Here is a 22742-nt window from a genome sequence, read left to right as displayed (position 1 = left end):
GACCAACACACGGCGTAGGGGGAAGAAGGGCGTCGTGCACATACAAGCACACTTGCGTACGCGGCAGCAGCACTGACCCGCACCCACTCAACCGACCACGGGGCCGCCCGTGCCAATGTTCACGGCATCAGCAGCGAGGCGTCACACCCCGCCACCCCTCGCTCTCTGGAAAGCCACATGGACACCCACAAACGGTGGAATACTAATCCTCGTAGATAGGTGTGTCGGCCACCGCGCGCTGGCGTGCCTCGGCGGCTGTGTCGTGCGGCAGCACTGCGCCGTTGTCGTCTATGGGCAAGATGCCTGGATGCAGCACAGCGCCGGCACCGAGGACACCGACCGCGGACGCGCCGAGCGCACCACCTGCTGAGGTCGCTGCCTTGGAGAATAAGCTGCCCTGCTGCATCTGCCTCTCCAAGTAGTGGTCGACGCTCTTCTTGAGCCGCTTCTCCGTCACTTTGGTGAAGCGCGCCGCGATGTTGTTCGACTGAACCGCGAGGGACATCCCCTGCCGCTCCGCCTCGGCGCGCATGGCGCGATCCAGGAGCAGCCGGCACATTTCGCGGCACTGCTCGTCGTTCAGCACCGCCGGCTTGCCGTGCTTGCCACGGCGGTAGAGGGTTAGCTGCTCCATGATGCTGCGCTTCGCGTTCGAGCGCCAGTCCGCGGGTGCGGTGGCTGCGACACCGTTCTGCGTCGCTGCTGCGGTCGCGCCACGCTTGCCAGCCGAGCGGCCGCCGCGGCGGTGCTCCTTGGCCTTGTCATCCTCGCCGTTTCCGCTGTACGCCGAGGCCACAGACGTCGCCCGCGACGTGTTCACAGACGCCCCCTCCACGTCCGGCGAGAGCCCGCTCACGCTGCCGCGGCTGCTTCGACGCTGGCGCTGACGGCGCGAGCGCGGTTCGTGGTCGAACAGATAGGGGTACGAGCTGGGCGCTGCGCTATGGGTGGAGTAGGACAGAGACGTGCCGTCCTCCGTGTGGATCGAGGCGTCCTCGGCTCCGCGGCCGAGAGACACGGCGCGACTGCCCGGGGCTATGGTCTCGCCCACCGATTCGAGCAATTCTGGCGCCAGCGTGCTGGCCGCGGCAAAGCCGGCGTTGAGCGGCACGGACTCGAGCGTCACCGGGGCCTCCGTGTCGCAGCGCAGGCTGTGAAACTGAAAAAACGCTTCGCGCCGGTGCACCGCTTTGGCGGCGTTCAGACGGCTCTGCTGCTGCTGCTGCTGGATCAGGTGCTGCTGCGCCGATAGCGGCAGCGCCGCGGGCGTGGAGGCGGACGGCAGGAATGCCGTGCTGGTGCCGGCGAAGCTGCTCGGGTCGAGGAAAGAGGCGCCGTCGCGAGCCGCTACAGCCATGCGGTCAAAGTGCTTCTCGGCGTGGTCTCTCATGCGCTCCCGCATCGTCGAGTACGCTTGCGAGATGTAGGACGTCGGCCGCACCTTCTGCGCCTCGGCGCCGGCGTTCACGAGCAGCATCATGTCCCGCCCGCGCTTCCACTTCTCCATTGGCTTCGGCACCGCGTAGAAGCCGGTCTTTGTGAGACCACGCATGTTGGACTTCATCTCCTCATGCTGGCGACGCTGCTGGACGTACTTGCGCATCACCTCTGTAGCGTCCTCGCGCGGTGTCGCGGCGACAGCGCGCAGCTGTTCGAGCAGCGTGATGACGGACGTGTCCTGAAAGGTGCGGGTGCGCCGCTGCACCGCACGCCGCGCCCGCGCCGCGGCATAGCGGTCAAACGCGGCGGTGGATGCCGACACCTGCTTGGAGACAAGGCGGCGCACCAGATCAGCCACACTAAGCGGCGCGTCCAGCTTCCCGATTGCCTCCGACAGCGCATCCACCTCGTTGCTCGCCGCCGTCGACGCTTCTCCCCTCTCCGACCCCTTCTCCTGTTGCTGAAGGCGCTGCTCCAGCACCGACTGAAGGTACACCCGCTCCGCCGCCCTGCGGCGCAGCTCCGCGTCGATCTCGCGCACCACTTCGCCCTCTTGCTTTGTGAGCAGTAGCCCCTCGCTGGCCACCTCCTGCGCCAGCTGCCGGTACTCGTAGTCGATCTCCATCAGGTATGGGTACGCGTAGGGGCACGACGTTGAGAGGCCGGGAATGTCCGGCGCTGCCCGGGCCACATTCAGCGCTGACAGCGCCTGCCCCATTCGGTTTCCAGCGCGGACACCTCGCTGCTGGCGCCAAGTACCGCCGGCATCGCACCGGCCAGCTCCATCGCCTTCGATCTCTTCGTCCTCGGCCTCCTCGTCGGAGAAGAGGTCTGCCTCGAGCGCCGCCCACGCGCCGTCGTCGCGCTCCTTCTTTGACTTGCTCTTCTTTCCGCTGCTTGCACCTGCATTGTCGCCTTCGCCGGCCGAGCCGCGATCGCGCGCCTGCCTGTACTTGTTTTCGATGGTCATCGCCGCGAGAAGCTCATCATCACCGTCGCCGTCGTCGCGGTGCTGCACCGTCGGCGCGGACGTGACCTCCTCCCGCTCGCGCTTGGCGGCCGCCCTGGCCGCCTTCTTCGCCTCCTTGGCCGCCTTCTTTTCCCGTTTTCGCTGCTGCTTCTCCTCGTGGCGGCTGCGACTGGCGCTGCTGCGACCGTGTGCACGGCCGCCATCGTCGTCGTCGTCCTCGAGCAGGAGGGTGTCCGAGGGCCCCTCCGCCTCGTCATTGTGCGGCCACTGCTGGGCGTGCTGGGTCCCTGCAGCGCTGCCGTCCTCGATGGCCTGAAAGCCTTCAAGAATCTGCTGCGCCGTCGCCACACCGAGGGCGGCCGCCGGGTGCGATGCCTTGGCCGTATCATGGGGGTCGTAGGGGCTGAGGTCCGCATCGGGTACCACTACGGTGCTGTCGAGTCCGAGCAGGTACACGGCTGAGTAGCCCGCCGGCAGCACCGTCTCGGTAATCTCCTCTGCGGGGATGTGCAGCGCGGGCTGGTAGACGCCGTCATAGTGAGCCCATCGCAGCTTCGATGTACCCGACATGACCAAGGATGGACGGAGGAGTTGGTGTGGGCCTGTGGTGTGTGTGTGTGTGGGGGGAGTGGGAGAGTCGGCGACCGGATAACGCGCAACACGAGCAACGCAATGCAAAACAGGTGTCGGCGCAAGCAGAAACCGATCCCCAAAAAGCTCTGGCGCGGTGAAGAGGACAACGTTGCAGGAGAGGGCACGAAGGGCGCCGTGTGTGTGTGTGTGTGTGCGTGCCCCTTGTCGTCGCTGTCTCCGTCGTCGACGCGAACAGCCACTGGCACCACGATCACGCTGCTGTGACGGCCACACACGTGGCACAGAGAGGAAAACCAGAGAGCAGGCACGCGGCGTCGCTGAACGATGTGTGTGTGTGTGTGTATGCGCGAGCGTGACTGAGCAGCGTTGCCGACAAAGGCAGGGATTACAAGGTAGAGCGGCACTGGCGTGAAGATGGAGATGGAGGCAGAGCTTGGGAAGAATCTAGGTCGCACCAAGTCGACTGGCAGCTGCTCAAGCCTGCGACTCTGCGCGTGCATGTGTAGCTGCAACACGTGTGGGGGGTATCATGGCCTCGCTAATCGTGGTAAGAGGTGAAGGGCAAACGATAGAGGCCATCCTCCTCGTGATTTGTCGCCCTTGCGCACACCGGCATGCCAGCACATCCGCAGATCGTTGCTGGCGGTATCATCACAACACACAGAGGCACAAAGAGAGAGAGAGAGACGGGGAGAGACACGTACACCGCAGCGTGGTACTCTGTGCTCGTGCTGTTCTGTCGTCAACGTTTGCTGCGGCGCTTCCATGTTTTTTTTTTTTCCGCGTATTCGGCGTTGTGTGCATTGTGCCTGTTAAGTCCCCCTTCTCACTTAAACGCCGCCCGACACGCCCCCTTGTGATGGCCACCACTCACGTGTGCCAGCTCCATCCCCTGCGATGGCACGTGGCCATGCCTTTCACACGTTGTTCGCGTGGACGGTGGTGGTGGTGGTGGGGTAATCAAAACAACAACAAAAGAGAGGGTGGGATGGCGAGCGGCGGGCACGGTGCCCTGCCCTCTGCCTCTTGTCGCATCCACGACCTACGGGGGGGGGTGAGGGAAGGAGTGAAGGAGGGAGAGGGAGGAGGCGGAGGGGGAGGGGCAACGAGGTGCTGCTGCGCACCTTCTCTTTGCGCCGAAGCGGGCCGCCCCTACACCCGCCCACGCGCTCAACGGCCACACAAAGACGAAAACGGTCAACCAAGCCTCTCTTCCCAGCACACACACGCACACGACTTCGTACGTCGCGCGCGCGCGCTCGCTCTCTCCAATGTTCATGTCCCTCGCCGCAAACAGCGCCTGCGCACCAGTGCACGTGGCTGCTGCACAGCAGATGGGGTGTCGGCAAACAATCCAGCGGAGTCCTACCGACGGCAACGATTACCACCACCACCGCCGCCGCCGTTCCCGCCGCGCCGACGTGGTGATCGGTCACGGCGGCGGCGACGGCCGCGGGATCCGTCGCCGTTCTCGCGCTTGTCATCATCGCTGTGCGAGGCGTCGCTACCGCCGCCCTCGTAGCGTCGGCGTTTTCGACCGCTGTTGCTGCCGTGGCCCTCGCGCTCGGAGCGGCGCCGTGATGACGACGTGTGCTGGTTCTGGTGGTCCCGGTCACGCGAGGATGACACCGGCGGCGCTGCTGCGCTATCCCCGGCCACTTCGACCGCCGCGTTCTCCTCCATCGCCTTGTCGACGTCGCTGTATGTGATCGGTATCAGCTTCACCACCGCGGCATCGATCGCAGCGTGCCGGATGCGCTGATCGGCCATCCACGACTCGACGTCCTTCTTCTCCACTCCGGCATCACGCGCCACCACGTCGAGGTTCACCTTTCGCTGCTGTGCAAACGCCTGAGGCGATACAAAGTAGTGCTTCCGCGTCTTGGGGTGCACAAAGAGCGGCGGCTGACTCGGGCCGCTGTTTGGGCCCTTGAAACCGTACTGACCGCGGGCGGAGTTGAGGTAAACGGCCCAGCCGCGACTGACCACCGGGTACGGCGCCCCTACAGCGGGGTACGACCTAGCAATTGCCTTGGCGAGCAGCTGTTGCAGCTGCTCCGGCGTCGGTGCCGTCGCACCGGCGTCGCGACCGCGCTTCACGCCACTTGTCGAGGCGGCGTCCGCGGCGACGGTGTGGGCGCGACCCGATGGCCGGTACTTGATGCCCAGCAGCTCCATCGTGGCGATGTCGAGGAACACATTGCGGCGGCGCTGATCCGATGCCCATGCCTCCGCGGCCGCGGCAGTGAGCTCCGCCGGTGGTGGCAGCCCGATGGCCGCGGCCTCTTCCGCATGCATGGCGTTGGCGCGGGTGCGCACCTGATCGAGTGTGACACTGGAGGTACTCCCACCCGCGGCCGCCCCCTGCAGCAGGAGGGCTTGCGGGGTGACCGGGTACTCCTTGCCGTCCATGGGATGCTTGTAGGTTGGTGCGGTGACAGGGGCGGCTGCGCCGTCCGTCGACGACGCTGGCGCAGGGGGCGTGAAGCAGTAGTGCCCGTGTTCGCGGCTGGGTTGGCTCGTCCACCCCTCCGGCAACGCGGTGAAGGGGACCCCCGAGGGAGGGTACGTGCGCATGGCCGCCGTCCACTCTTGCCGCCATCGAGACGCGATGCTCGTCGGACCGCTGCCGCCGCCGGCACCGGACGCGTTCAATGTCGCGTGCGACACCTGCGGCTGCTGTTGCTGCGGTTGATTCCACCGAGCGTTGCGACGTGACGGAGCTCGGTAGTAGAAGATGCTAGGAATCGCTGGTGCCTCTGTGCCGCGCTTGCGCGGCGGCTGACCAGCGTTGGTTTTCCCCTTGCCGCTGTTGCTGTTGCTACCATCGTACCACTCTGCTAGCGTCGGCACCTGCAGCTGCAGTTTCGCGGATGGTTCGGCGGGGCTGAGGCGGGCAAGCACGGACTCGAAGCGGGTGATGGGGACCTCGACGGCCAAGTACGCGTCACGCAAGGTGGTGTAGACGTCGATCGTCTGCATGGCTTTGAAGGCAGTATCTAAGAGCTGCTCTGCTTCCTTCTCTCCGACCGAGGGCGCCCTTGTCGCGTTGCCGCCGCCCTCGGTTGCCGGGCGCTGCTGCTGCTGCTGCCAGCGCGTGTGCTGCAGCTCCAACAGCTTCAGGAATGCACCACAGAAGGCGGCCGTCTCACGACTCAGCACCGGGGCTGTATGCGACCGGGAAAGCAACACGATGCAGTAGTAGTAGTGATCCCGCGTCAGGCACACCTCGGCGCTGGCGAGAGAGGTCGACGTCGCCGACGAGGAGAACCGGCCACAGCACAGCATCCGCAGCGCCACCTTCGCGCCGTCGCACACGTCCGCGTTCACGTAGAGACGCACCAGAGATCGATAGAGCGCCCCATCGGGGCCCCAGAGCAGGGGGAGCGCACCACTATCCTCCGCCGGGTCATGGACGCCAGTTGCGTGCATCGCTTCAGCAAACGCGTCCACGTAATTGCACGCATCGTTGCTGGCACGGCAGAACTCGCGCTGCGCCGGGGAGAGCGCGGCGAGAACGGTGTCCATCGAGCTCCCGATGGACGACACGAGATGCTTCATGGCGGCCGTTGTGCTGCCACTTTCGCCCGCAGCCACTACGGCTGCACTCGCCTCGCCGCCATTGCGCTTCTCCGCTGCTTTGTGGTGAGCGACGCGCAGCAGCCACTGCGCCAACGGACACCAGTGCGCCAGTACGTGTCGGACGAGGACGTTGGCTGCCTGCGCGTCACGCCGCAGCGCTGTTGCAACCACGACTCGAACGACATTTTCGTCGAAGAGGTACGCTGGGGCATACGGCAGAAAACGCCGTGAGAAGGCGCGGGGGTAGTGAAAGGCTAGCAGCATCGCGAGGTCGACGCCCGCGGAGGTGCGCAACAGGTAAGGGAGCAAGGCTGGCAACTGCGTCTCGGCAGGGGCCGCCTCCCCTTCCGCAGGCTCCCCTGCCTCGCCGTCGTTCGCCGCAGCAGGCGAGGCGGGCACCTCGCCGCCGTCAGCGGCACGCCGCTCCCACGCAGCGCGGATCGCCTCTGGGGTCGCCGGCGACCCCGACTCTTCAACAGTCATTGTGGCGCCAATCAGCAACGCGCGTGCAACGCGGGCGCGGAAAACGGCGACCTCGGCCGCCTGCTCGACGGTCGTCGTGGTGGTCTTATGGAGCAGGCGACCAACAAGGCTGACGTTGCGCTGCAGAAAACTGAGCAGCTCCTCGATCTCTGTCGTTGGGGCGGGCAGATCCGCAACGGCAGCCGCGGCTGCGTCCGGGATGTGCTCCAGCACGCAGTTCGACTCCTCCGAGGTGCTCTGCAGGTCCTGACCCTCGAGCACCTCACCGTCTAACAGGAACGGCTGCGCCGAGGCGGCCGACGCGGTGGCCCACGTGGCGGGAAAGGCAGCCTGGATGCGCTCCTCTAAGTCTGCCGCGATCTCTGCTGCTTCGCGCACGTGCGGCGGCATGGGCATGGGCATCGGCACCGGCATCGGCATCGGCTCGCCATACCTCAGCGGTGCTCCGCTGTTGCTGTCGGCGTGGCTCCACGGCGCCGCTGCTTGTGGGGGTGGCGGCGGATAGCTGCTACCGTCGCCGCCTGCGTAGTACGAGGGTAAAGTCGGGTCGTAGTCCCCAAGAACGCCTCCGACAGCAGCACCAGCTTCGTAGGCGTTGAGCTGTTGCTGCTGCTGCTGCTGCGAGTCGCTGAAGGCTGACCAGTTGCTGCCGTAGCCCTGCATGCCGCCGACCTCCTCGCCTTCCGGCAGGAAGGCGTTGACGTGACCCTGCTGAGTGCGATGAGGCGGTAGTGGAGAGAAGACCCCGGTCGCCGCGTAGCCAGGCCCCGAGCTGTGCGCCAGCCCCTCATCCATAGACCACGAGAGAAGCATATCTTTCTCGTGAGGGGCTGGCGCGATGGCCTGAGAGGACGACGGCAGTTGCTGCGGCTGCTGTCCGTCCAAGTTGCCATAGCCACCGCCGCTGCCATCGCCCGACCACAAAGCCGACGACTGCTGCTGCTGCTGCTGTTCCTGCGGCAGCGGATGCTGGATCACGTCTTGCTCATCATCTGCCTCGTCCACGAGCAGCGGGTACGCCGACGGAGCGCCGCTGCCGCCGGCGGCGGTGACGGGCAGCGCGTCGGCGGCTGTGCCGATGGCACTTCGGTCTCTGTACGCATATGGCGGCGCGGCGTACGACGAAGAGGACCGCTGCGCAACGCTCGGGTACGGGGCGGCGCGTGGCAAGGGAGCAACACCCTGGTACCCGTCGTAGTACGACTCTGGCGGCGCGCCACGGCCAGCTCCGCCGTAGGGGCCGGAAGACGGGTAGTACTGTGGCGGCGGCGGATACCCGTGCGCGCCCTGCTCAGGTGCATACCCAGGCAGAGAACCATAAGGGTCACCACCGTAGCTGCCGTGACCACCACCCCAGCCAGCCCCCTCCACCGACGGCGGAGGCAGGATGCATGCGCCACCTTGGGGGCCGGTGTCCGACGGTGCGACACCATCCTCACCGACAGCCCCCCCGTCCACAGTCGCTGCCGATGCCGCCGATGTCGTTTCCTTGCCCTTGCGCCCCTTCGCTGCAGCCTCTTTCTTCTTTCCTGCGGACGGTGGCGGCTCCGTGACGGCGTTGTACTGCTGGAGCAGTGCATCCACATCCTCGAGACCGTCTTCGTCGACGAAGGTGATGGCCGTTGCGACAGTGTTTGCCGTCGCTGCTGCCGCGGCTGTGGCGGCAGCTCTGCTGCTGCCGGAACCATACCCGAACGGGTCGGACGCTGCCGCCGACGTGGGCTGCTGCTGCTGCTGCTTCTTCTGCACGCGGCTGGCAGGGGTGCTCGACCCGAAGATGTCGATCTCGTCCGCGGCGTTTGCGGCCCACGCGGGCGGTGGGCCTTCGCCGGTCGCCTCGTCGGCGCCGCCGTTCATGCCATCGTCAGAGTCGTCGTCGTCGTCGACGCCGCCAGCGCCGACACCACCGCCGCTGCCATCGTACTCGCGCTTCTCCATGCCTTTGCGCTGCAGCTCTGCTCGTATTTTCTCCTCCAGCTGCTGCTTCTGGATGTGATACGGGATGCCCTTCTGCAGGAACTCGTGCGGGCACTGCGCCATGGTCACCAGCACGCCGTAGCGGCGGAACAGGTCAGACTGGAACTTGTAGGAACAGAAGTAGTTCCACAGGAACGAGTACACCGTTTCGGGCCGCTTCACCGGCGCATAGAAGACGCCGGGCTCGTAGCCCTCGATGACGTTGATGTCGACGGTGTTGTACTGCCGAATCGGCTCCAGCAGGAATGTGACGTCTTCAGCCGAGATGCCCTTGCCGTCGTGCAGGGTGCGACGGTAGTCGACCACCTGAAAGGTTGCGTTCGGCGGAAACTCGAAGACCGGCTTGCCGTAGTACGCGCGGAGGCCCGCGGCCTGCAGTTCTGTCAGAACCCGTCCCGCCAGCCGTATGTCCTTGCCGAGCGTCACCACCATCTGCAACAGCTCTGTTCCTTTCTTCACGAAGCGCAGCTCCGTGATGGCTGTGGAGGCGTTTTGGTAGTTCAGTAGGTCGAACATGTACTGCACCATCTGCGCCGCGTACTCGGAGGGCGTCGTGTTCTCCGGCAGCATGCCCTTCAGCGAAATAGCGATACACGAGGTAGGCCTGATCGGCTCACGATCCTGCACGCGCTCGCGGCGCTGTGGGTAGAGGCGCAGCTCCGCGACGTTCGCCGGCAGGTCGAAGCGGATCTCGCGCCAGTGCCGCGGTGGCACGAAGTGCACGAGCCCAATGAGCTTGCGGTAGTAGGTAAACACCTCTTGCGGATCCGCGTCGTCTGGCGGCATGGGGATGTCGTCGTACTGTTTCTGCTGCTGCAGACGGCGGTTGTAGCGCTCCGCCCGCTCGCCATCTATGGGGCCGCGGTAGTCGGCAAACATGGGCGCATCGTCTTCCCCTTCTCCCCGGGCCTCGGCGCCTTGGCCGTACACTTGGGGCTGCATGTACGCCTGCTGCTGCTGCTGCTGCTGATTGTCGCTTCCCTGAGCGGGGTACGACGTCATGTCGTAGCCGCCCGGATCCTCCTGGCCGTAGTCACCGTATCCCTCCCCATTACCCGCCACAGGGGCACCAAGCCCATCCGCGTAGTCGCCAACACGAGACTCGGCGCTGTGCCCGTAGGCGCGCCCTTGCCTCTGCGCATCATGGCCGTCATCTTCAGCCATCGCTTGCGGCCCCGCCGATGACCGTTCATCGTCGTGAACATCGTTTGCTCCATGCGCGCCGGCATCGCCCTCGACTCTTGTGGGGGCGTCCGCCCGCTTATGGAAGTTGTACATGACTCTCGTCACCGGATTACACAACAGGGAAGGCGACAAGCGGGTTAGGAACGGACGAGATGAGGTTAGCGGTGCTGACGTAGTCCGCGGGCGCGTGCGTCACCTCCCCCTCCCTCGTATGCAGAGGCCCACGTGGCGGGAGCAAGCAAACAGCAAGGCAAAAACAATAATCAAGCGAAGGTGCGCACACAGGCACGCGTACTCCACCGTACGATCCGCTGCACGCGTATGCAAGCGCCTAGTTAGCTATGTATGTGTTTAGAGGTACAACGTACCGTGCCGGCGTCGCGGAGCTGGTGTGATGTCGGTACAGCGCCTCCTGCTCTGTAATCAAGGTGTGCGTACGAGCTTACGTATGTGCGGAGGAGAGACAGGCAGGCAGGCAGACAGATGCATACACACACACACACACATACCGAGGATGCGCGCGTGGGATGAGGGGCGGTCCACGATGGCGTGTATGCGTTGTGCGTTTTCAGTAGCAGCCAAAAGAAAGAGGAATAACGAAGCAGCAGACACGGAGAGAGGCAAGAGTGAAGAAACACCCGAGTATAGCAGGAAGGAAGAAGAGGAGGCGATCGTGGCGCAGGGGCGCTGCGTTGGTGCAACTCGCCCCATCAGTGTCGCAGCAGCGGATTTTTCACTCTCTCACCCTCCACCCCGAACAGGATCACCCTGTGCTGAGCGAATCGGGGAGCGTGCGCATCCAGCCTTCTGTGTGCTCACGGTGGAGAAAGACATGAAAGACATGAAAGACATGAAAGACAAGCAAGGGCTCTTGTCATCCGTATGTGTATGCGTTGATCTGTACCGTGCGTCGCTTCGAAGGGGTGCACACTCGACCCTAGTGCGCGTGCGCACAAGCCACACTGACATGGCATGTCTCGTGCGCCGTAAGACAACACCAATCGGCTCGAGCGCCTTTTCATTCCGTGTTGTTTCGCTGCTGCGCTGCTGTCCACACTCTCTTCCCGTCGTTGCCGTCGTACGCATCGTCTGTCATTGGTGCTCGCTTTCGCTCCTTGTATGTATATATATATATCGAGAGAGAATGGCCAGCTGTGGTGGCTTGATAGGACTCAAGTCACGTGTGCTCGTCGGCCCCGTCCCTGACACTCTTTTCGGTGCGGCGCAGAGGTCAGAGGGGCGTGGTGGAGTGGGATGGATGCGAGGAGGCTTCGAAAGGCGCGGGGAGAGCGAGAATAGGTCGGCGTTGAAGGTGGTGGGTGGGTGGATGAACAGAACACACAACGGGTGGCCGAGCGAGACCACACCCCATCCACCCCATCACCCACGTCATCAAGTCTATGGTCAGAGACATTCTCATCGGCACACACAGTCACACAGACACACCGGGGCAACACACCATAAAAAAAAAGAAACAGAAAGGTACAAAAAGGCGATCACAGGGAGAATGAACCAATACACCCATACCCCGCATGCGCACATGTGTGTCCATATCCATATAAATCTATATATAGATCTATATGTATATGGATATGGATATCGCTATCGATACACGTATGCGCATGCACCCATCTCACTCTCTAGATATATATATATATATACCCTAGTTGCTTGCACAGCTACATCAAGAAGGACCTAAACACACACACACACACACGTACAAATGCACACAGAACAACGCGTGGCAGACGCAGGCACAACGCACAGGAGGGTCGAGGTAACGGCGGTATCAGCGGAACGGATGGAAGGGATAGATGCAGATACGCCGAACAACGTTCGTACTGGTACGAGTCACAACCAAGGAGATGATAGGCACAGATACACACGCACACATACGCATAATGTACGCAAGAATAAAGAGACGAAATTGGCGCAAGCCCGCCCACCCCCACCCCCCACCCCTCCTCCGGTCCAACGTTCGCACGCAGCGAACTGCTTCCAGCTCCGTCTGTCCAGAGCCGTCGGCACCCTTTCTCCTCCTTCTCCTCCCCCAAACCGCCGCAGCCTCAAACACGAAGCACAAATATGAGCGGCTCTGCGCCCGCGTCGCTCCTTTTTCTGCCCTTCGTTCCTCTTGCGCGGTGTGGCACTTGGGTGGTGTCCCTTTGGGAGGCGCTTGGAGGTGGCGCGGCGACGCTGCCCCGGGCTAGAGCATCATCGCTGAACTCGTGGAAAGGAGGGGGGCGATGAAGCGATAGGAAGGGGCGGCGAGGGTGTAGAGTGAGGTGTGTGTGTGTGTCGTAGTGGAGGTTAAGGAGATAGACCGGCATCCATGCGGCACTAAAAAAAAGGCAACCAAAACAAAAAGATGCGTGAGGGAACACAGGAGGGCTCACGCAGCGCGCGCGTGCAACACGACCCGTACACCCGTGTATATATATTAGACGCAGGCATGCATTCACATTGCCTCGGCGGGAAGACAACAGGAGAGCGTCTGTAAACACCATGCTGGAGGGCAGTGCACAAGACCTGCTCAACACGCAAGTCAGACCAGACACATGTGCCTCTCTTGTCGCTCACGACAAGAGAGGAGAAAGGATGGTGATGGCGCGCACGTGCGTGTGCGCATCCCCCTCTGCCACTTCTTCCTCGCTCGCTCTGTCCGTGTCTCTACCATATGGACTCCCCCCGCTTTCCCATCACACACACACACACGCGCGCGCGCGCAGGACAAGCAAGCGGGTGCCCACAGAGACGCCACTCGATGAGGCAACACGACAACATCTTGTCTCTGCGTACGTGTATATCTATACGGCTGTCAGCCGTGCTCCGCTCCCGAGCGGGGAAAAGTGCGAGCACAGCATCCACGCGAGCGCCTCGGATTTCGAAATAAATGAGGAGCTGTCCTCCAGCACGTGCACGGCGCCGCACACGGGGTCGCCGGTGAGAACAGAGACGATCTGTCGGCCCTCGCTCGACAGCGCCGGTAGCGTACAGCCGACGGAGGAGCAGTCGACCTCCTTCGAGTGCGGCGAGTACGTGCCAAGGGCACCCTGCGTGTTGGTGAGGATCGTGCTAAGGCTCGCGCTGCCGGAGGCGGCGGCCAGCTCACGCGCCTTGGTGAAGGCGCTCTGCAGCAGCTTCGGAAAGCGATACACCTTCACGGCCATAAGCGCCGCAACGATGAAGACCAGGGCCAGGAAGCGCTTGTGCTCTGGCGTCATAGAGGAGATGACGGCAGACGCGGACAGGCTGACGCTGGCGTTGCCCCCGGCCTTGCTCGGCGTCTCGAACGGCAGCGACACGTACGCCGACACGTTGTACGCCTGTCGCAGATAAAATGGAGTGGTCGCGCCATCGATCTCCTTCAGTGCGACGGTCAGGAGACTCTCCATAAACCCACTTAAGCTCTGCAGGATGGCGCCGTCCGTCATCGGACCTGAGGAGGGGTCCGCCATGAGCACCATGGCAGCGAGCTGGTTCTGCGAGGCCAGCCCGTCATGCGCATGCCGTTGCTGGATCGCCGCAGCGTCGAGCGGCAGCTGCAGCTTTCCGCACTCCCCCCGCACCTGCTCGTAAAAAGTCTTGAGGCGCTCGCTGACGCCCTGCAAGGTGGATAGGTTGCCAGATGTCAGCGACGGCGCGGTGCTCTTCCCCGCCAGTTGCTTGCCCTGCGCCGTTTGAAAAAGCGCGAGCACCGTGGCCAGGGCATCGTACGGGTTCGACTGACGTGTAGCACAGGCGAGCGCTGTGTCCCACCTCTGCTGGCGCGCGCTCTGCAGCATCGAGAGCCGAAAGGCGGTGTCGATGCTCGCCTGCTCGCGCAGCGGCACTGTGTGGACGAGGAGGTGAGCAAGCACGACATCGCCGCAGTGCTGCAAGACGTTCACGGCCTCATCATGGTGGCCGTAGGCGAGCAGGACCGCCGCGAAGAGCTGCGGGTTCGCGTAGCGCTTCAGCACTGCCGCACGCTGTCGCTGCAGCTGCTGCGTCGCAGCCGTCATGCTGTTCACGTCCACGGTGGTGTTGTGCGGTGGCTCATTCGCTTGCTGCTGCTGCTGCTGCTGTGGGTCATCGGCGACCTGCGGACACGTCTGGCACACCACTGTGGCAGCATCGTAGTGGCGCTGCGACAGGCGTGTCAGCAGTTGCGCAGCCTTGTGGGCATGCTCACCGATGATGTAGTAGGCCACGGCGCGCGCGTCGCCGGCCGCCTCCATTGCCTCTGCGGCCTTCTGGCAGACACTGCGCCAGTAAGCACGTGAGATGGCTGGGCTCGCCGCAATCGCGCGGTCCCACTCCTCCGCCTCCATGAGCACGTTGCAGTGCGCCTCCAGCTGACCCACGCGTAACAGCTCGTCGGCCGCCTCCAGCAGGCGCTGCTTCCTATACGACGGCCCGGCGGCGTTGACGGACTTGCTGTGGGCGCGCTCGTTGGTGCACGTGGCATGAGCACGCGCCGCCTCTGCCAGGCTCCGCGCCGGCACAACGAGCCCCGTCGCGGCCGTCTTCCCCTCTGCTACCGCCACCTGGTACGCTGCCGGGTCCACCGCGCAGAGCGCCATCTCCGCCACCTCCGCCGCCCCGTTGGGGGACTCAAAGAAGCTCACCAGCTTCTGCAGCCGCTCCGCCGGCCTACTCGCACACTCGGCGAGTTCCTTGGCAAGCCGCTGCACTGCTGCGCCGGCCACCTGCGAGACGGTCACGCTGGACGCGGCCACGCCCATGAGCGAGGACGGGTCGGCCACAATGCAGTTCTCAAGGGTGCCCAGGGCGGCGTCGAGGTACACCTGCCGCAGCAGGGCCACGCTCCACGCCACCAGCGTGCTATCACGCGCGGCCGACAAGAACGTGAGCGGACGGTCGACGTGACTCGAGATGGCGACGACATCCGCGTTGTGGCCGCGCACGGTGGTTATGGCGACGCCGTTGCGGATGTCCCACAGGCGGATCGACGCATCCGCGGAGCCACTGATGACCAAGTAGGGCGCCAGGCTGCACCATGCCACGCTGCGCACGCGGTCGGCGTGGCCCTTCAGCGCACGCGACGATACAGAGATAGTGTGCGCGTCGTTCGACGAGAGGTCCCACACGCGCAGCGTGCCGTCGTAGCTGCCCGAAAGGAGGTAGTTCAGCGCTGTTGGGTTGTAGGCAACGTCGCAGACGGCGTCCGTGTGACCTGCCAGCACGTGCACGGGGTGCTCGCTGCTGCTGGAGAGGTTGTACACGTAGATGCGGTGATCGTGCGAGCCGGCGGCTATCATCTTGCTCTTGGCGGGCTCGATGTCGACACCGTAGAAGGCGCCGCGCGTGGCGGGGTAGCGCCGAACCACCTTCCCGTCCTTCGAGGAGAGCACGGCGACGCCGCTGCGGGAGGTGGCGGCGATGAGGCTGGAGTCACCCGCGGCCCAGCAGACGCGGTAGACAAGCTCCGAGAAGACCGGCGTCCGCCACGACTCGCGGTTTGTCGACGTGGAGTACATGACCACCTCACCGCTACCGAGGGCGGCAATGAGGTGCTTGCCATTCGGGGACCAGTCTACAGAGTGCACCATCACGGGCCCCACCGGGATGCTGTACTGCTGGCTGAGCGTGCGCAAGTTCCACACACGGATCATCCCATCGACACCGCCCGTCGCCGCCTGGTCGCGATCGTGCTTCGACAGCTTGCAACTGAGCGTTGCGTCTGTGTGGCCCGTCACGATGTCGCACTCCAGCCGCTGCTGTGTCACGTCGTAGACCTTCACGGATCCGTTTGTCAGCCCCACAACGACGCGTGTCTGGTCGATACAGGCCACACTGCGTATGCCGATTCTGCTGCTGCTGTGCTCCGCGTCGGCGGAGTCGCTCGCATCTGCTGCACCGCGTGCACCTGAGCTCCGCTGCTGTGGCATCTGCTGCATCACCATGATGCTCACGCTGCCGACGACCGACTTGCTGGAGACAGACCACTTGCGGAGCACCGGACTGTCAGTGCTGGCGGTGTAGAAGGCGCCTGCCTCACCGGGGATCCAGGCGATGGAGCTTATGTGCTTCTCAGGCAGCTTGCTGACCTCAAATATCTGCACGATGGAATTCTTGTTCATATCACAGAGCGCCAGCGCGCCGTCTTGCGAGCCGACAGCGAGGTACTGCGCAGAGGTTGGCTCGAAGGCGAGGGAGGTGACCGGTAGCGGGTTCACGTCGAGGACTGTGTCGCTCTTCTCCTTTGCTGGGAACGGGCACAGCGAAGCCGTCACAAGCAGACCCGTGCTTGCGTTCAGCGTCAGCAGGCACAGCGTACCATCCGAGGTGCCGCACGCGACTGCCTCTGGCCGCGCTGTTGCCGCCACAATGCACTCTACCGATTCCACCGCGGCCGCCGCTGCGCTGCTCGTGCCGCTGGGATTGAGGGAGCTCAGCGGACCGGCTACAGCGGGGACACTGTACGCGTTCCCCGGTGATAATGGCGAGCGGGGCTGCTGTGCGTTCCCGCGTTTCTGCGATGGCGGAATAGCGACGCTGCGCGGCTCGGCATTGTCGAGATTCGTGTTGAGCGAGATGAGCCGCCCTGTGTTCGTGCCGCAGAGAACATGGTGCCTGCCGGCGAGGCACATTGTGGACGGGTTGCCCTCGCGCTTAAAGGCGTCGGACAGAGCGGTGCTGGTAATCTTTTTCGCCGTGAGCGTCTCTGCATCCTTCAAGCGCCACAGAAGAACCTGCTTGTTCTGCGGCGTCAGGCATGCCATGTAGTCATCGTTGTACGAGAAGGCCGCGATGGCGGCGTTGGCGCCATGGCCGAAGAGGGTCACCAGCGGGTAGTCTGTAATGGCGATCGTTTCGAGCGACTGGTGTTGCTGCTGCGCCTGCGCTGGGGTGCTGCTCGCGCTCGTTGGGATGGTCACGTTCGCGGTGCTCACTCGGTAGAGAGAGATGCTCTGAACGGAGGCAAAGGCGAAGGAGTCTGGCTTGGCACTGACGCACTGCCGGCACTGCGCGCTGCAGCCGGGCGAGACGTAGGCGGTTGGGGAGAGCGCCATCACCCTTCCAGAAGGCGCCACCTACCCACGTGGAGAGCGAGAGACGGTTGTGGTAGTGGCCGTACCGGTGCCCACCCCGAGCGTGCCTGCTTGTGTCTGTATACGGGCGCTGATAAAGCAGAGGAAGTCGTGTGTGTGTGTGTGTGTTCGAGAGAAAGACGGATGGGAGCAGCTCGGTGACGGTTACGTGAGCGTGGGTGTGTTCGTACACACGTGCTGGGCGGTGGGGTGTGCGCAGGACGCTGGGTGCGGCGTGTTTGCGAAGGGAAGAGTTCGGGAGGAAGGGCAGGGGTGGGTGGGTGGGTGGGGCGATGGTGGCAAGACGCAAAGAAGGGCGCTGGTGCAGCACACGCACGCGCCACGTGCACGATCGCCGGCACCGAATCTACCGACGGCGTATGTTGACGTATACATGTATTTATGTCTCTCTCTCTGTGCGTGTGTGTGTGTGTGCAAGCCGTGGCTGAGTGCGCAGGAGACGTCCTCGAGAGGGGCGCTGGGCTCGGTGCTTAGAGCCATTGAGGCACGCAAGAGAGGGAGGAGGCGACGAAGGCAACGCCTCCGTGCGCGTGTGCGCTGCAGTATGCAGACCGACCCAGACAAGAGGGTCAGCCGAATGCAGAAGAGGCGCGCGGGCGGGCGAGGGAGACGACGTCATCGATGTAACTGAAGGCACACACACAAACACACAAACTCACAGGCACAGAGACCAGCTTTGGGAACGCCGTCGTCACGTAAACCGTAAGCGTCTGACGGGCAGAGCCCAGAATCGGACGTTGCGCCGCTTCTGGGCCTTTTTTTTGCGTGCTGGCCGTCGTGTGCCCAACCAGCGCTGAACGCAAGGGCAGTGACTTGCCACACCCGCCCGCTGCGTGCTTGCACAGGCCGCGGATTCAGCTTGCGTCGTCGGTGCCCTCCCCCTCTCTGCCTTCCGACGCGTCCTCTCCGAGTCACGTGCGAGCGCGCGTATGTGCGTGTGCTGGCGTGCTTCTTTTCACGCTGATGGACAGGCGTGAGAAGCGCGAGAGGCAAGACATGATCCCGCGACGGCGCCATGGTGGTTCAAGAAGACAACATGCGCGCAAGGCGTAGCGAAGGCGGTGATGGTGAGGGAGGAAGGAGAGAGGCGGTGGCGATACGACCAAACTGAGGAGAGTGCCGGAGACGGATCAACTCAACACACCGTCTCTCTCTGTGTGTGTGTATGTGTGTGTTTCTCTGTGGATGACGGGCGCCGGATCGGGACCCCTTGCCATCACCGTCACCGCCACCTCTCCTTGGACGCTTTCCACGCACCCACAATGCACGAAGGCGCCCACACGCAGCGCGTCAACTACTCCCTTCTCATGCCGGCGATGGTGTCCCCACCTGCCCAGCGACCTCTCCGTCATCCTCACTCACCTGCTCGTCGGCCCCATCGTTGGCCGCCTCCCCGGTGATGGCATACAGCCGTTCCAGCTCCACCGTCGCCTCCCTGCACCACTGCACATTTGCCAGGAGCTTCTTCATGCCGAGGGTCCAAATCGCCTCTGAGACGCTGCCGTGACGCACAGAGAAGCCGTCCACGGTGTCGCCACGCGTTCGAAAGGGAGGCTGAAGCGGGAACCTCCCCCCAACTGCTGGGGAGCTGCGGCGTTGCGCAGACTGCGCCTCCTGCGGTGGCTGCGGACGAGACGACGTGCTCGCAGACTTCCTCAAATCGTTGCCGCGTACCGCTGGCGTCGTACCCAGGCTTCCCGCCGTGTCGAGAACGGCCGCGCTCACGTGTGGCGCACTGCTGCTCAGTGCATTCGCTGCGCTGATCAGATGATCGTTGGTGCCGGCCAAGTTTTGCAAGAGTTGGGGCAAAGGCACAGGTGCCCGTGGCTGCTTGCAGGCAGCGGCCCCATCTCGGCGGGCTTGCGCGCCTTCGAGGCTTCCCGCATCAGCGGGCGCTGCGGGTGCGGTCCCAAAGTCGGAGGCGTCCTCCGTGCCCTTTACCGTGCCTGAAGGCGCAGCTGGCGCCGCCGATGGTGCAGGTCGGCACACCATGCTCTCCCGCACTCGCCAACAGCGGAGACTCTCATGCAGCGCATCAGCCAGCTCCTTCACACACGTGGCCACCGCCACGCAGGCGGCGCCGAACGTCCGCCACGCCAGGAGGCGGTCGGTGAGGTAGAAGTCGACTTCGTGGTCCACCACATGTGCGACCGAGGACCTTGCCGTCGCCCTCGCCGACTTCGCGTCGCCGCGGACCTGCGTGAAAGCGGCACCTTTCCCGGTGAAGTAGCTGAGTGTAAAAGGAGAGAAGACCGAGGACTTCGTCGCAGCGGCAGCACCACCACAATCTTTCGCGCCGCTGGCAGAGACCGGCACGCGCTTCAGCAGCGCTACCGTGCTTCGATCCCCGGCAGGCCGCAGCACAGCCGTGCTGAACGAGAAGCCGTTCACGTGTGCCAGGTAGTTCAGCAGCAGCAGCATATAACCGCACGCTGCGTTCACCTCCAGCGGCGACACGCGCGTGCTCGCCTTCGCTGCCGCGGTCGATGCCGGGGCAGAGGAAGCCGCTGCTGCCGTTGGCGCCGCATCGCCACAAGACGCACTCCCATTCACGCCAGTGCTCCTCTCGCTACTCCTCTTCTTAACGGCGTCGCTGTGGCCGTCGCCGTCGGCGCTCGTGTTGCCGCTGAGCAGGAGCTGGGCGTAGCCCAGCTGGCGTTGCACAAAGCCGTCGAGGTGCATGCTCTCCTCGGACACAGACACGGCCGCATGGGCGAGCGGCGGCAGCGCCGACATCGTGCATGCTACTGAGGCGCCGCCGCCGCGTACGTCGCCGTCACCGGAGCCGGTGCGGCCGCTGCTGGACCCAGAGTACGGTGGAACAAGACCCAGCCGCAGTCCTGCAATGAGCCCGACGGGGCCGGAGACGTCAATCGGAAAGCAGAGGGCATCGATCGGCGTGGAGGATACGTAGGCGAAGCTTTTCATGAGGTCCTCCATGGCGTGCTGCCGCTCTGCTGCCTCATCGCTGACGGTGAAGGCGCGCTGCACCTCGCGTATGTTGTGCGCCACCGCCAGCTCCTTCCATCCTGGTGGTGTCACCGCTGACGGTGGCGCAGCGACGGTGTCACGGAACTGTTCCCCGCGATTGCTGTGAGGGTGGGTCGTGGACTCCAGGGAATGCAGCACATCTCGCAGCACCGCGAGTTGCCGCTCCAGGTTCGCTTGTTGGGCCCGCAGTCTCTCCAACTCCGCCATCATCTGTTCTGCGTCGTCGCCGTATTCTGCGTGAGAAGCCTCACGTAGCTCGAGAGGCGCGTCCGAGGAGCACGGCAACGGCTTCAGCGCTCTGGCAGCCCCTCGCGTTGGTGGGAAACACCTTCCGTGAGGCGTCGAGAGCGCCTCTAGCGAACTCAGCAAGCCTTCCTCGTTAGCGCCGAACAGGTTCGCGGCGACCGCGTCGAGTGAGATGAGCGGCAGGGCCCTGCTGAGGTTCTCAGCCGCTGCCATCGAGTCGACTACTTGCCCGTTCTCGACCTCATCAAAGCCTCGGCGCAAGCCGGCTGAATTGGCGAAGGCTCCCCGCAACGGCGCCGCTGCCGGTTCGGTGTAGCACATGGTGAAGAAGCGAAGCTTTTCAGCCGGCGTGCTCGAGATGATTGTGGCAAGTGTCTTCATGCCCTCTAGCGAGAGTCGCGTGCGCTGCTGCAGCGGGGCAAGACATGCACCGCGCCAGCAGTCGATGCAGAGCGGCTGCTCATGCGGTACCGCTGTGCGGGCGAGAAGACGCATCCAACGGCGGCAGAGCTCATCGAAGGGCACGGGGACTGCAGGATCGCCTTCCGGTGTTGCTGCGTTCATGCCGGGGCCAAGACGAGACGTCGGCGCTGGTTCGGGTGGCAGGGGAGAAGAGAAAGATGTCCGTGAGCTGGACGCTGGAAGGTCCGCGCATACGTTGTCCGCCACGAGCGGGTGTGTCGCTAGCGTGCACGGGGCGGCAGAGTCGACGGAGCTGGGCGTAACAAGCGTTGTACGGGCTTCCTCTTCCGCGGGCGACTGCGGCGGTCGGATGGCGGTGCTGGGGTCTCGTGGAGGGGGCGTCCGCGCGCGCGTGTCAGTGCGCTCGCCGTCGTGCTCGGCAGCGGGTGTGAAGTGAGCTTGGCTGTCTTGGTGTACTGCACTGGAGCTGCTCGTCTCCTGCATCGAGTGGACCGGTAGTCGCAGCATCGCACCTGAGCCAAGGGTGTCACGAGCTTCTTTATCCTCTGCCTCATCCGCGTCTCTGCTCGTCGCGCTTCGCACCGGCACACCTAGGGAGGCCAGCTGCGACACGTTCAGCACCGCAGCATCTGAGGGGACGGCGGGCGCAAAAGACGGAGCGGCACTACTGGGAGAATGTGGCGGAGGCGACGATGTCAGCGCGCGGGTGCTCGTGGCGGTCCTCTCCGCACACATGCTCATCGGGGCAGCAGCAGCGCAGCTCTCTTGCGCGTGCGAGAGCAGATCCGCCAGGTGCGATGAGGTCAGCAGCTCCGCTGAGGAGAAGAAGTGCGACGGCAACGCGTCGAGAAGCGCCTCGTCCGTGAAGTGGGCGGTGGTGCTGCAGGCAAGTTGGTCGCACTCCTCAAAGATGCCAGTCGATGTGACGGTGGCCGGTACGCCAGCGATAGCATCACAGGTGCCCTTGCATCGAGCTGTAAACTCCTCGTTGCCCAGAGCCGTCGCTGGTGGCACGAGGGGGCGGAAGGTGCGACCGGCACCGCACGTCGCGTGCGAGCCGCGTACGGCACTCTCTACTGTGGATGCCTCTGACGACAAGCAGAAGACATGCGGCTGCGCCCCTTCAACGGAAACCGCGGAACCGCTCGACAGCGGGGCGAGCCCGTGCGATGGTGGCAGAATCGGTGCAGCGCTACTTTGCATTGCTGGGCGGACCACCAACGAGCGCCGGCAGCGACAGCACGTGAATCGAAGCGCACTAGCCGGCCAGGGCGCACCGCCGCCGCCTCTTGCCACGCTGGGCACGATACCACGGGTGTGGGGCGCTACGGGACATGCTGCATGCAGGTTTGGCTGCAGAGCGGCAGGAAGAGGGGCCGAGGCGTGCGATCCTTCAGCACAGACGAGGGGGTTTGCGGCGCTGTTTGGCACATCAGAGGCGCCTCTCTTCATCAGCGGAACGAGGAGCGCAGAGCGTTGCGAACGTGGATGGATGATAGCAACACCATTGAGCGGGGCGGGGAAGGGGAAGGGGAAGAGGAAGAGGCTTGATCAAGCGACCGCGCCACCCCCTCCTCCTCTCTCCTTGTGGAGCTCAGGTGCAGTGAAGCAGCCGGCAAGCAACGAAAAAAAAAATAAAATGCGGATTGCAGGCGACGCGGTCACGGAGGCGTCGCTCGTCGCTTCAATCAAGGAGGGCTGCCGGCGAATAGGTGCGCGCGTGCTTGTGAAGGGTGGTGGCAGTGGAGAGGTGGAAAGCGCTGCGGGCCAGCATGGAGCGGCGACGAGGGACG

At 64.2% G+C, this 22742-nt stretch overlaps 4 protein-coding genes across 4 annotated transcripts; all 4 read right to left on the bottom strand.

Moving 5' to 3' along the window:
- Positions 1-202: 202 nt before the first annotated feature.
- Positions 203-2980, bottom strand: LINJ_08_0440 (conserved hypothetical protein; the record flags this gene model as incomplete). Its single annotated transcript, XM_001463346.1, has 1 exon — positions 203-2980. The coding sequence occupies one exon, from the start codon at positions 2978-2980 to the stop codon at positions 203-205; it is 2778 nt and encodes a 925-aa protein (XP_001463383.1).
- A 1389-nt stretch (positions 2981-4369) lies between these two features.
- On the bottom strand, positions 4370-10324 carry LINJ_08_0430 (conserved hypothetical protein; the record flags this gene model as incomplete). Its single annotated transcript, XM_001463345.1, has 1 exon — positions 4370-10324. The coding sequence occupies one exon, from the start codon at positions 10322-10324 to the stop codon at positions 4370-4372; it is 5955 nt and encodes a 1984-aa protein (XP_001463382.1).
- Positions 10325-13038: 2714 nt separating this feature from the next.
- On the bottom strand, positions 13039-17250 carry LINJ_08_0420 (conserved hypothetical protein; the record flags this gene model as incomplete). Its single annotated transcript, XM_001463344.1, has 1 exon — positions 13039-17250. One exon carries the CDS (start codon positions 17248-17250, stop codon positions 13039-13041), a length of 4212 nt encoding a protein of 1403 aa, XP_001463381.1.
- Positions 17251-18594: 1344 nt separating this feature from the next.
- LINJ_08_0410 (conserved hypothetical protein) lies at positions 18595-22152 on the bottom strand (the record flags this gene model as incomplete). Its single annotated transcript, XM_003392183.1, has 1 exon — positions 18595-22152. One exon carries the CDS (start codon positions 22150-22152, stop codon positions 18595-18597), a length of 3558 nt encoding a protein of 1185 aa, XP_003392231.1.
- Positions 22153-22742: the final 590 nt, after the last annotated feature.

Source organism: Leishmania infantum, chromosome 8, assembly GCF_000002875.2.
Source record: "Leishmania infantum JPCM5 genome chromosome 8".
Classification (NCBI taxonomy): domain Eukaryota; phylum Euglenozoa; class Kinetoplastea; order Trypanosomatida; family Trypanosomatidae; genus Leishmania; species Leishmania infantum.
Note: the sequence above shows the minus strand (reverse complement) of the source record. Positions and strands in the feature narration are given on the sequence as shown.